The sequence below is a fragment of the Serinus canaria genome, chromosome Z (genome assembly GCF_022539315.1).
Source record: "Serinus canaria isolate serCan28SL12 chromosome Z, serCan2020, whole genome shotgun sequence".
Taxonomy (NCBI): domain Eukaryota; kingdom Metazoa; phylum Chordata; class Aves; order Passeriformes; family Fringillidae; genus Serinus; species Serinus canaria.
The window spans coordinates 9,669,657-9,682,871 of NC_066343.1; the positions used below are offsets into that span (position 1 = coordinate 9,669,657).

At 47.3% G+C, this 13,215-nt stretch overlaps 1 protein-coding gene across 4 annotated transcripts in view; it reads left to right on the forward strand.

Moving 5' to 3' along the window:
- Nucleotides 1-483: 483 nt before the first annotated feature.
- VCAN (versican) overlaps nt 484-13,215 on the forward strand; it is a 101,056-nt gene continuing 88,324 nt past the window's right edge. The window contains exons 1-2 of one of the 4 annotated variants that reach the window (XM_050986984.1): nt 484-814; nt 8,697-8,772. In XM_050986984.1, coding sequence (XP_050842941.1) covers nt 8,703-8,772 — 70 coding nt within the window. In that variant the 5' untranslated portion in view covers nt 484-814; nt 8,697-8,702. Of the gene's footprint in view, nt 815-1,489; nt 1,612-8,696; nt 8,773-13,215 lie in introns of those variants that run through there. The other 3 variants (XM_050986985.1, XM_050986986.1, XM_018923117.3) reach the window with 3 other exon arrangements.

The window sequence follows — 13,215 nt, forward strand, 5'->3', positions numbered from 1 at the left end:
GGCGGCTGCCGATGTGAAGCTGCCTGTGAATTGGCATCGACAGGGGAAGTTTGGAACCAGCACCAATTTATTCTTTCATTGCAACCTCCGCTGAGACTGGGGAGGCAAAGGGGAAAAAGGCATTTCGGTCCCAGTCACTTTCCCCATTTCAACCGGCTTCGGGAGCCAGGGTGGAGGAGGTCTCTCCATTCTCTTCCCGGTTAATTGTCTAATTGGGGAACAATGCGCCTCTCGCACCCGCCTGCCCCTCTCCGGAGGGCTCCGGGCGAGCTCGGACGGACCCGTCCCGCCGCACCGGGCTGCGGGTCCCCGCTCCGGGTTTGGGGGCCGGAGGGAGCCCCGAGGGGGCGGCCGGGCCGTGCCGGGCCGGGGGCGGGGGGGCCCCCGCTCGTTGGAGGCAGGCGCTGGGGGCTCTCCTGCGCCCAGCAGCTGCGGGAGCTTTGGAAATTGCAAGGAGGCTCTCGCAGAGCTTGTGAACCCTCCTCTCCCCGAGCCAGCGCCCCTCCTCTGCAGCGCTGACGGTACAACGATATAATAATGATGGGTGGCTGAGGCTCGCATTTGAACTTGCAGGCTCGCTCCCTTTGCCCACTGCTCGGTCCCGGCTCCGCCGCTCGGAGTCAGGTGCTCGCCGGCGGGAAGCGAGCGAAGGAGGGGAGACCGAGCTCCGGCACAAGGGGAGAGCCCGGAACCACCGGCTCCTTCCAGCACTAACGAGGGGATTTACTCTTTCATGCGGCCACTGGGATCTCTGGACTAGCCCAGCCACCACGTTGTGATTTTTTGCTATCTCTGCAATACGCTACCTTTTAAGGTAACTATAACTCTTTTATTGCGGGTTGGTTTGGAGTGGTTTTTTTTTTTTTTTTGTCTTTCCCCCCCTTTTTTCTATAATATGACTGCCAGCAAACACCTAGTCTAAGATTTAAAACAATTGTTTTACTGCTTGCACCAACAAAGAGTTTGAACTGCAAATCTTAAGCGGGAGGGAATAGCGATGATTGGTGAATTTGAACAACCTGGGGTGAGTTCAACGACACGCGGGGGAAGAGGAGAAAGAGGGATGCTCGGGATCTAACCAAAAAAAAAAAAAAAAAAAGATAAGAAAGAAAAGAAAAAACCGGTGGAAAGAGGAGAACAAAGAAAACTAGGGAGTAGAAGACTTTGGGGTGGGAGCCCTGACAAGAGTGTTCGGTGCTGGTGGCTCGGATGGCTGGGAAGGTAGAGCCGCACCTTGGCGTGCGACGGGGCTCCGGAGGGGGACGGGAGGAAGCTGTTCCTTACGGGTGTTAAGTACACAAAGCGCCCGTGTGGCAGGAGCGACGAGAACGGATCTTTCCCCCCGGCCACCAGTTTTGTAGCGCTGGGAAAAGCGTGCGCTCTGTGTCCTCCACTCTTGCGTGCTCCCCACATCCCTTTTTTTTTTTTTTTTTTTTTTTTTTTTTTTCTCCCTCCAATCCCTTCCCCTGATGTTCCTGGAAAGCTGCTCGCAGGGCAGAGCGGCTCTGAGGTGCTCAGCATCTCTCCAGAGGAGCCGGCGAGCAGCGTGCCCCGAACCACATTTTCTCTGCGGAAAGGGGGGCAGTGGGTGAAGAGGAGGAGGATCGCAAGGTCAGTGGAGCAAAACGCCCCCTCTTACACCCACGTCCACTTTCTGGGGCACGGGCTTTGCCTTCCCCCTCCGCTGCCAGGGATTTCTCCTTTGTGTTACAAAGGAAAAGAAGTGAGAGCACGGTGGAGGGCAAGCGGGGAGTTCCGACGGCGGGAAGGAGCGGCTCTGTGTGTGTGTGAGTGAGTGAGTGTGTGTGTGAGCGAGGACGGCAGCAGGACCGGGGGCAGCCTCCGCCGGCCCCCGGCCCCGTCCCCACACAAAGGGGCGGCGGGCAGCGGGCGGGGGCCGCCCCTCATTGTCCCCCTGGTCACGTCCTCCCGGCCGCCCCCTCTCGCTCCCTTCCTCCTTGCACCGGCTTTCGGGATTAAGCCCCCATGGCTTTTCTCTTTTTTCCTCTTTTTTTTTTTTTCCCTTTCTTTTTCTTTTCCCCTTCTTATCACCCGCTTCCCTCGGTTTTTCTTCCTTTCCCCCATTCTCTTCCTTCCTCCTTTTTCTTCCTCTTTTTCTTCTTCTTTCCTTTCCTCCCTCTCTTTTCCCCCTCCTTACCTTCCTTTTCCCCCTTTTCATCTTTCTTTACCCCCTTTTCCTCTTTCCCCTTCTTTTTGTTTCCCCCCCCTTTCTTCCTTTTCCCTACCCGTTTTTGCCTCCCTTTTCCCCTTCTTGCCCTGTCCCTCCCTTTTCTTCCCTTCCCCTTTTTTCCCTTTCCCTCCCTTTTTCCCTTTCCTTCCCCTTTCCCTCCTTTTTCTCCTCCTCCCTCCACCTTCCCCTCCCCTTTTCTTTCCTTTTTTTTTTTTTTTTGTTAATTGAGGCGTGAGCGTCGAAAAACCGCTGCAAAAAATAAAAAACCCAAAAAACCCCAAAACACAGAAACCAAACCAAAAACCATCCCGGGATGGGAGAGCGTAATCGTTGGGTGGGTTCAGTGATTGCTTTTATATCCGTGCTGTTTTATTTAATCCTTTTCTCCTTTTTTTTTTCGTTCTGAGCGAAAGGGGAAGTTTCCTCCCCCACAAGGAGCGAGTGAAGCTCGGCGGGGCGAGCCCGGGACGGGGCGGGCGCGGCCCCGCGCTGCCGGAGTGGGGGGAGGCTGTGGCAGGGCTGGGCTTTGGGGGGGTGTCCGTGTCGCGTGTCCGCCGGGGGTCACGGGCTGAGTGCCGGTTTTGGGGCGGCGGGCTCGGTTCCGAGTTGGGCCCGCGGGTTCCGTCCCGGTTTGGGGTGGTGGGCCTGGTGCCGGCCCGGGGGCGCGGCCGCTGTCGAGGAACGGGGAGGGCGCGGCGGCGCTGCGGCGCCCCCGGGCGGCGAGTGGCGGCATGGCAGCTCCCGCGGCCGCCGGTTTCCCGCCAGAGGGCTCCGGGCCCGTCACCGTGAGGGGAAAAAAAGGCCAACCACCGCCGTAATAAAATAATCTTAAATAAGCAACACCCCCTCGATAAAAGCCGCTGTCTCCGCTGTTCCTCGCGCTCTGGGAGTCTTCTACACAAGAAATGGGTAAAGAGGAGGCTCCAGGATGGGCAGAGGGATGGATGGAGCAGCTCTGCTGGCAGCCAAGGCTGGCACAGCTGGCACTGCTCCCCCGGGCAGGAGAAGCTTTGGGCTGAGCTCAGGGTGGCCTCGCAGGGCTTGAAGGGGCTGCAGCAAAGAGGGACAGAGACAATTGCCAAGGGCTGCAGGGACAGCCCCAGGGAATGGCTCCCAGGGCCAGAGGGCAGGGCTGGCTGGGACCTTGGCACTGAGGAATTGTTCCCTGGCAGGGTGGGCAGGCCCTGGATCCCTGGCAGTGCCCAAGGCCAGCCTGGACATTGGGACAGTGGGAGGTGTCCCTGCCACGGCAGTGGGTGGCACTGGATGAATAGTTAAGGCCCCTTCCAGTCCAAACTATTCTGTGAGTCTGTGGTGCTGGAGCAAGCCATGCCCGATGGGCAGCGGGGTGGGACTGGCACCTTTCCGACTCTGGGCAGTCCCTCAGTGCCTGGGCTCAAAGCGTGAGGTGGCACCGGGGGGATGGTAGAGCGAGCTGAGGGCACCCACAGCCACCCCTTGTGCCCAGCAGTGGCACTGGGTGAGCCCCAAGAGGGCTGAGGAGCCCCTGTTGGAGCCCACAGTGGGGTCCCTAACCCCACAATGGCAGTGCAGGGTGCCATGTGTGACACCTTCACATTGTTCCCACCTCTTCTCCCTTCAGCAGTGCAGCTGGTTGAGAAAGGTGGCCTCAGCTCTCCTGGAACCAAGCCTGGCAGAGGTCAGTGTGTCTGGGCAATGCTCTCAGGCACGGGCTAGGATTGTCAGAGTGTCCTGTGCAGGGCTAGGAGCTGGACTTGCTGATCCCTGCGTGTCCAGCTTAGGATATTCAATGTTTCTGGAAGGCAGGAGTGACAAGGGGTGATGCAGAAGGAGCAGCGTGTGCTCGCTGCTCCTCCACGCTCTGCCTCTGGCAGTTTTCCACTGTGTCTCTGCGTGGCTGTCCCAGTGCCTGGAGCTGCTCCTGGCATACAAGCTGTGAGGGATGTCCCGAGGCAGCAGCTGCTGCAGTCAGAACACGCTGTGCTCTGGTCACTGCTCCTGTCTGTGCTCCAGCCTGCAGGCAGCACCAAAAGGACTCAGCCTGGAGGAGTTTCCCCCCACAGCTGCTGGAGGTGATGCAGACACCCCAAAGAACTTCTCCAAGCCTCGGGAGGGCATTTCCAAGGGATAATGGGCCAAGCAGGGACCACTGGTGAATCGGATGTAGGCTGATGTGCCATGTGTTGGCACAGTGGGCTAATTAATCACGTGGCAGAGAGGAGGTGAGGCTGGCAAAGTTAATTAGTCAGCACTGATGGTGAGGTGGATACATGGCAGCAATTAACAGTACCAGGATCAAAGGACTGCAGACGTAAAGGAAAGTGCAGAATGTCTGCCTTTGAGGAAGGATGGTACCTGTGAAGCTTTCAGAGCTTGGAAGGTAGCAAGGGATGTGCTGTGACTGGGATTGGTAATTTCTACCTTTTTGGAGTTCCACTGGAAACTGTAATTTACTGTTTTACCCATTAGAATGAGCAGCCTTCCTTCTTTTCTCTAGTGCCAGGTTCTGTTGGGTCCTACCCTCTTTTTTTTTTTTTTTTCTTTTAATCTTTTATGTCATTCTGACTTTCACTATGAGGGTCAGATGGGCAGAGGCTGCTTTTTATTGGTTTAAGGAACATATCCAGATTTCACAATGCAGCTGTGGAGCAGAACCAATCTCAGTGTGACCTGAGAAGTTGCAGATTTCAGAGACATTGTTACCTCTGTGAAAATGGCTAATAGGGCAAATTCCTCGTTGTCTCAGCTTCGGTGAAACCAGGAGCATTTTTGGATTGTAAGCTTTAGTCTCTTCCACACCAGGACAATTCTTTTTCTGAACCTGAAGTTTTAAACAGAAAGAGAGACATGATGTTCTCTCATCTGGTTAAATTAAAATAGCATTGGTGTGAGATCAAGCTTACACTGCAAACTAAACACAAGCTGGAATTTGGTCAGAAATTAATGCTCCTATGAGTTTTTCTGTAGTAAGGGAAGGTAGCAGAGCCTGCAAAAATAGGAGAGTTCTCTCCCCACAGACAGAACCCCTACTGCTAATTTTTACAGATGTCAAGTTTGTCCAGGAGTTTTGCACCTATTGGTTTATAGATGCTACACTCAGGGCTGAGTCCCATTTAGAAATGTAACACGAATTCCTACCATAGATCCATCTGCCTGTAGTAGCTCCTAATAAAATGGATCAGCCCAGTTGGAAACCAGCCAGCAGGCAACCCAAGTTTGGTCACGTCAAGTGAGGTACTTTTTTAGCAGAAGGTGGAAATTAAACACTTACTCAAGTCTTGCAGCTTGAGTTGGCAAGATTTGCTCACTGTGTTATGGATTTCTTTTACTATGGGTGTAGTGACACCAAGGGGAAAAAAATCTTATGGAAAAAGGTAGAGTTAGATGGGTTTTGGCTAATTGCAGTGGCCTTAGGGGCAGTACAGCAGCCAGACAGCAGACTTCTGTGAGCTGTAGGGTGCAGGAATGGGAAACACAAATCTGGTTTTGAGCAGGGATTTAGCTCTGGGGGCTACAAGAGAGCACAGTCTTCTGCAGCCTCTGCCAGCAGAAGGGCAGGAGGCAGGAGCAATCACATCCAAGAGCCTGGAAATGTGGGTGGGAATTGGGGTGAGGTGTAAAGCAGCAACCTCTGCCTCACCTGTGGGTCCTGAGGAGGATTTTTGGCACCGGGTCTGCAGAACTCTGTCTCCTCCTGAGCCAGGCTGCCCTGTGGGGCTGAGCAAGGTGCTGCTGTTATGGTCTGCATGTTTAGAGAGGGTGACAGAGGTAATTCCATGTTAATTCTGGCAGCTAGAGTGGAGCCGCACTGGTCAACCCAGGAGTGTTTATGGGAAGCCACCAAGGCCTGGGGCATGGAAACCAACCTTCATGTGTGGAGGGTTTGTGGGAGTCACACTCCTGACCCTTAGGGCTGAAAATCAGACCATCCTCCCAGGGGTTTTCATTGCTTGAGTGAGAATTTCAGGATAAAGAAGATTTATAAAAAGTCAGGAGGTGGTTTTCTTAGAGTCAGGTAGGGATTTTTGGCAAGAGTCTCATGTTAAGCTTTGTGCTCAAACAGTGCAATTTTTTGGAGCTATCCAAGCCCTTGATGCAGCAGGTGTAATTCCTGCCCTTCTCAGTAAAAAGCTAGGAGCCATCACATCCAGGAATGTTCTCTTCTGTTCCCATGGATACATTGAAAATTGCCCTTCCACAGTTGCCTTTCTGTTTTCATCTGTCCCTGTGGGTGTGTGTGTTGTGTTTGGTGACTGGAAGCGTAGCAGCAGGGTTTGTGTTCTTACCAAACATGGAAGCAGTTGTGTTATGACAGCAATAGCAAAGAACTTCCAAGGGTAACAGGCTTCCACTGACACGTGCCAGGCACCCAGGTATGCCAGGTCAGAGCCAGGGAAGTGGGCCAGGTGCAAAATGCAACCAGCTCTGCTTAGGTGCAACACCCCCATTGTTGGGAAAAAGAAAATACTTTGTTCTTTTTCTTGTCAGGTTTCTTTGATTCCCTTGGTCCCAAAAGGCAAGGTTGCCTTCAGGGGAAGGAGGGAGACAAAACTCGTGGGTAAACATGGAGAGCTGAACTTGTAAACATTCTGTTCTGGACCTTGGCTTCGCTGTGGATGCAGCCAGTGCGTGTAACGCATGGGAGCCCATGTGGGCAGAACATCTCAGAAGGTCTGGAGCCACTCAGCTCCCTCAGGGGCCAGAACTTTGTCTGGCAGGCAGGTCCTTCACTCAGCACCTTGGAAAGTGGAGAATTCTTCCAGTCAGTCTTTTTTTCATGCTCCCATCAGAGCACTTGTGTTACCAGAGGAGCTTCACTGTGGTGGTTTTGGTGCTTGAGGCTTCCAGCATTCTTGGGTTGCTTGAAGGTCCTTCTGCACATCTGTAGGCTCAAACTGACATCACTTTTACTTGTTGTGTAATAATGAGGATCATTTACGTGTTTATCTAAGCAAGCATGTGACTCTATTTCAGAGCTGATCATTGCATTCAGAGGATTTCGGTGTCTGCAGTTCTGATCTTGTGCAATGTCCTCACTCATAACAGCCTTCTACAGGGAGTTTGCACCAGGGCACAGCGTAGAATTTTAAAGTTAGCTAATAAATAGTCACTTTTGTTTTCTTCACATGCAGCTTGGCTTGTGTAAATGTAAGAAGAAATAAAAGTCTGGCTGAGTAGTTTTGGGGGTAGGTGTTAGGGTCTTCATAAGAAGTTTTATGGCATGTAGGGCTTAAACTGAATGAAGTCCCGGTTCTAGTTTAGGACTCAGTTGTGAAAAGTGCAAATTCTGTGAAGTTCACGTTGCAAAATAAGTGATATCACACTCTACACTCGGCTGTCCTGAATGGCTGCAGCAGACATGGGGCGTCCTTGGCAGCGTGAAGCCTGCTCTGTGGAAAGCAGCTGCATTTCTCCCTCCACGCCCAGGGAATAGTTTGTAGCACATCTTTCTCTGTGCAATCAGCTGGCTCTGGCCATCCATGTGCAGAGAAGGAAAGGCTCTGGGGTTTTCAGCCCTGTTGGGTGGGAATTGTTAACTTGCCTCACTGGAAAGGCTTGGTTGGAGATGTGTTGCGTCTTTCCCGTGCTGCTCAGACGTTACAGGATGTGTGCCAGTTCACACAGACTCCTGTGGAGTTTGGGCTGCAGCTGTGGGCTGTGGAGAGAACTGTCCTGAGGTTGAACACGTCACCAAGAGTTTTCTGAAGCTGCCTCTCCGTGTGTTTTTGCTGTCATGTTCAGTGCAGCCTGTGGAGTTTTTAAAAGTGGAAGTTTCAAATTGTACACGTGTGCAGTACATGTTCCATAGTTACAACACAGAAAAGTACAAATCTGTTAAATCTCTCCTTCACTGATCCTTAAGGCAGTTCAACTGCAAACTCTCTTGAACAGGACAAAGACTGTCAGCTTGGTTACTTGTCCTAGTGAAGAGCTCAGGTGGCAGATTTTGCAGCAATATCGGGAAAATCAAGGTAGTGATAAAAATTTGTCAGCGTTTTGACAAACTGCTGCGGAAAGTAATTTATTATGTTGGGATGTTCATAGCACACACATGTAACTGTATGGATGAGGGACTATTTATAAACCCTTTGTGTGTCTTGCAATGCCTTTGTAACTTTGGGGATATTTACAGGTTCAACATGTGTAACTATGAATGGAAATGCAAACTGTGAAATAATTCTGCAACCATGCAATTTATTATTGTGTACATATGATACATGTGAAGAGCTTTCCAGCAGTTGGAAGGTGGAGCCTCTAATGGAAAGTGAGAGGCAAACCCAAAGGGAACTGACATGTTAGAGCATCACTCAGGACTCAACAACCTGAACATCCATTACAAATCTCTATTCCACGGAGGCAAACGGTTATTATAACAAATCTCCACCATAAATTCCTAAATGAAATGCCCTGAAAGCAGGAAGGACTGCTTCTGATACCAATGACAAATATTGATGTGCTGAGTTACATTTGCTAAGGACACAGTGCAGTACTAACCACTCACTCCTTTGTTCTTCATTTCTAGGTCAAGATGTTGTTAAGTATAAAAAGTATCTTATGGATGTACTCTACGTTAGCTATAACATATATGCTACCTAAAGGTAAGTCTTCTGTACATAGAATATTTCAGTAAAATTAATTTAGTGGTCTACTTGGTAGGGCAATTCACAGGACCGAGGAAACAACCCAAACTCAGGAAATTGTCTTTCTTTGCCCATGCCATGCTGCACCATGTTACTCATTTTGTTTCTGTGGCCTCCTCAAGGCGTTAATGATTTATTTCTGTTGTGCTTGGGCTGCCATGAGCTAAGCTGGGGCAGATCCCTTGGCTGCTGGGGTCTTTAGCAAGGAGGTGTTAGAGCTGCAGGTTCGGGTGGAAAAGAAGGAGCCCTTACTGCCTCTCTTGGTGATTACATGCCAAGACTGAAGTATGTATCCATGTGTGGTTGCCCTGGTTATTTGAAAGTTTGGGTCAGGCCTTCAGTATGGAAAAATCTCAACAGCTGCTACAGACTCACAAAACTGGGAAAGCAGCTTTCCCAAGTCTCAAAGCAAGATTCTTCTTTATTTTCTTTCCCTTTTCTTTCCAGGTACTCCTCAAACTGATTTTAACCTTTGGGGAAATCAAATTTACTACTTTTTTTTTTTTTCCCACCTAGATGGAACACTTTGCCAGTAACACGTTTAGGTAGTCCTGAATGTTAAAAAAAAAAGGACTGGTTCATTAGTGGAACAAATTAAAAAAAAAGGATAATAGACTTAGATTGGCCATAAGGGGAGAAAGGTCTGGATCATCTTACAGACATGACTCACTGCCTTGCACAAATGCAGAATTCAGGGATACAGGGATTAAGAGGGCAGCACTCTTAAGTGGGGAGGAGTGCATGGATCCTTGCAGTTGCAGAATGTGGGATGGCATCTTTACATATTCTCTCACTTACTCCACCTTTTATTACATCATAAATGGCTCATTTATCTCCAGAGTGGAATTTTTGGTACTTGGGGGATTTTCATGAACATCCTATTCTTTAAAATGTAGATCAGGTTGTGACCCATCCTTATTTGTCCAAATTTTAAGAAATTCAGAAAGACCCTGATGTTCCTAGAACACCCTGTGAACTTTGTGAGGTTTGCTTTTGAAGTCAGGGACCATTCTTTTGGCCTACAGAGTCTTAACCATTTTCAAACTATGGCCATGGTGAGGAGGAGAAGGATGAAAAAATTTTCCTTTTCCATGAATTGATCTAATTGGGATCCCAAAGAATCTGTGGGATCAACTCATGCCCTTATCTTTTGTAGAAAAGTCAGTTGGTGCAGTAATATTTTTGAGAATGAGTGTTAGAAGACTGCACACAATCTTTATAAGTACGGCTTTTGTTTAAAAATACTGTAAAAATAAAATGTATCTCAGCATTCTGAAATATAGACACCCTATTTTTGAGCCTTTTCTTTTTGAATCCTTAGTCTGGATTTAAAATTGAAACAGTAATTTCACAAAAGTTTAAATCTTTTATGAAAAACAAATTTCCAGCTTATCACTAATGTGTTTTACAAGCTGGACCTCGTGGTTATAATCAACACTGGAGTTTTTCCTACCTGTTTTGGATGGCCATTTGTGGTGTTGAGTTCTGCAGCTGAGATTTACATTTTCCTGGCTCCTTGGGAGTGTCTTGTAGACTATGAAATTAATTCTTCATAATTCTGTGTGTCCTTCTCTTATTTTGCTTGCTCAGACCACAAACCACCTTGTAAAGGACTCAGGTTATTGTTGGGTCTCAGTCCATTACCTTCCAGTGTTTCCTACAAGTTTCACTCATTTTAATTCATTATTATCTTCACTAAGAGACTGGTGGTTGATGCAATAGCTTTTCCTAGCTTTTCCTCAGTGCTAGCTGGATTGACAAAACACACAATTTCAGTGATCCTTTCTATTTCTGCTGCTAGACAGGGCAATATACCATATGTCCCAGCAGGTTGTTGATGAACTGAAAAATGAGATGCAACATTTTTCTCTTTTTTTTTTTTCTCTCATAAATTCAGCTAAAAATAAATAGAATATTTTATTCTCTAAGCATGTGGGATTTGCCTGCATAGTCAGTAGCAACATTCTGTTCAGCTAAACTCAATTATGAGGCAAATTCACTCCTCTGAGCGGTGTCACACCATGCAGGGCACTGTTTTCTTCAGACTCCTTGTCCACTGCAGACCTATTGCCCTGGTCATTGTGGATAATGTGATACAGAAGAGCATAATTCTGTCCTTTTAAAGAATTATCTAGACTCCTACTTTAAGACTTTTGTAACATTTACCACAGAACAAGCGTACACATTTTGAAGAAAGGGACTTTGTTCTCAAGGAAGAATTCCTTTCTTCCCACTTCAAAAAGAAGACATCCAGCTATGTGTCATTGGTCTGTCACATCCCACTGATAGGGGCTGACATGGGATATAAGCTTAGGAAAAATGCTAAAGAGGGTAAAAAAAGGGTTATATGGATTAATATGAGATACTGATAGCTCTGCATTGGTCAGTAAATCCTGCTAGACTAACTAGCAGGATTTACTGACCTGGAGTGCTGCAAGAAGTCAAGCATTTTAGAACTGTGCAGGAGCATCACTTTCAGATATTATGTCATTCAAATATTTTCTTTTTCTGTAGGGAAAAATTTCCCCTCCTTCTCCTCTTCCTCTTTTTCCTCTTCCTCCTTCTCCTCCTTCTTCCCTCACCTTGCCACAACAAATAGTTTTTTTATAAAGTGTTGTATAAATCTGGGCAGAACTGCAGTTCCACAGAATCATCTGTTCTGCAAAGTAGCACATCTTAGGCTGGATCTAATTTTCATATCAGGATTAAAAGTGTTGTTTGCCAGGTCTTCCAGCTGGCTGATGTGAAGACAGGAATTCTAAAGGTAGGAAATTTCCTCAGGGTTCATTGCTGATATTCCAGATCACTCATAATCATAAACAGTGTTCTTACAAAGTTTATTAAAGTTCTGTCAGTCAATATAATTATAATTTAGTCATTCTTCAATTAAGAAGAAAGTTCCTGTAAGGTGTATAGATGACAAGAGATCATAAGACATTCTAAATATTTTGAGACTGATTTTAATCTCCCACCTGTGCACTTTGGCAGTAATTCCATCACAACTGATAGAACTGAGAATTCACTCTATTTCTTTATCTCTAACCACTGTAGCTCTGTGAACTTTCAACAAGATAAAGGTGATATTTTAGTCCTCTGGTTTCATCAGCTTTGATACCATCACCTTGACTCTATCTGAATTGTGTGCCCAAGGAATTCTAGTTTGGTAGGCATGAAAAGGATGAAAAGGACCCGAGAACTTAATTCAGAATTCTGTGTCTTCCCTGTCAGCCCATTTTTCTCTTTTTCTGGCTGGCACTTTATCATTAAAATGCTTGGGCATTAAGCTTATGGCTCTTGTATTAAACCTGTTTTGATAATAACATGAAGACTTTGTCCTGTGGAAAATCATCTGTCTCTATTAAAAATAACCAGGTTAATGAGCAGCTTTTCTTTTTTCTTCCATTTTCCTTTTCTCCCCATTTATTTTTTCAGTTTTATTTTTCCCCCATTTATTTTTTTCTGTTTTCTTTTTTCTTTTTCTTTTTTTTTTCTCCCTCTTCTTTTTTTTTCTTCCCTTTTTGCTCCTCTTCTTTAATTCTCTCCCTCTGCCGACCCTTCCATTCCACCCTCCAATCTTCTACTCTTTATGGAGAGATTATACTTTTTATCATAGATAAAGAGACAATTTTAATGTGCTGGTGTCTTCTGTTTCATGTATCACTCTGGCAATTATTATTATATTTCTAAATTTTTTAAATCCCAGCTCCCTTCAAAATAATGATGACCATGCTCTACCTTTCAAAAATGTTAGTGAAGGGCTGTGAAAGAGGTAGAACAGTTCCTGTTGAGCATCAGCTTTCAATCTTCCTTAAGCCATTATGTGTGATGAAATAACATCACATTAAAAAGGCAAATCCATCAGAAACCCTCTCTTCAGTTGCAGTGTGCAGCTTGAATGAACAGTAGTCAACTTCCCCCTCAGGATATTGTCAGATGGAAGCATTTCACTGTGAAATGTTTGCAGCTGGAGATGACATAAAAAATGATAAAAGTCCTGATCATGTCAAGTCTGAGCCAAGTAGGGACTTTCTGCGTGCTTTACTTCTTCCTTTGCTTTTACATCCTGAAATATTTCATTTCTGCGATGTGTTCAAGGCCCTGGAGGCTACAAGGAAACAACTTTGAAAGAGTGACTATTTCTGGAAAGGCTTTTGTTTCAGCACGTGTGCAGTAAAAAGAATTAACCCCTGAGAGAACAGTGGGGTCCGGGGGGACAGGGGTGCAAAGCCATGGGCTGTGTTTCCTTCTGAGGACAAGAAGAGCAAGGCAAGGTGTGAACTCCAGCAGCTCCCCTGCATTCAGGGTTTTGGCCAGTGAAGTAGATCTTGATTTTTCACTCAGAGTGGTCTTCCTCCTGTGAATTGAAGAAACAGCTCTTAGAGTCGTCTGTCACCTAAAATT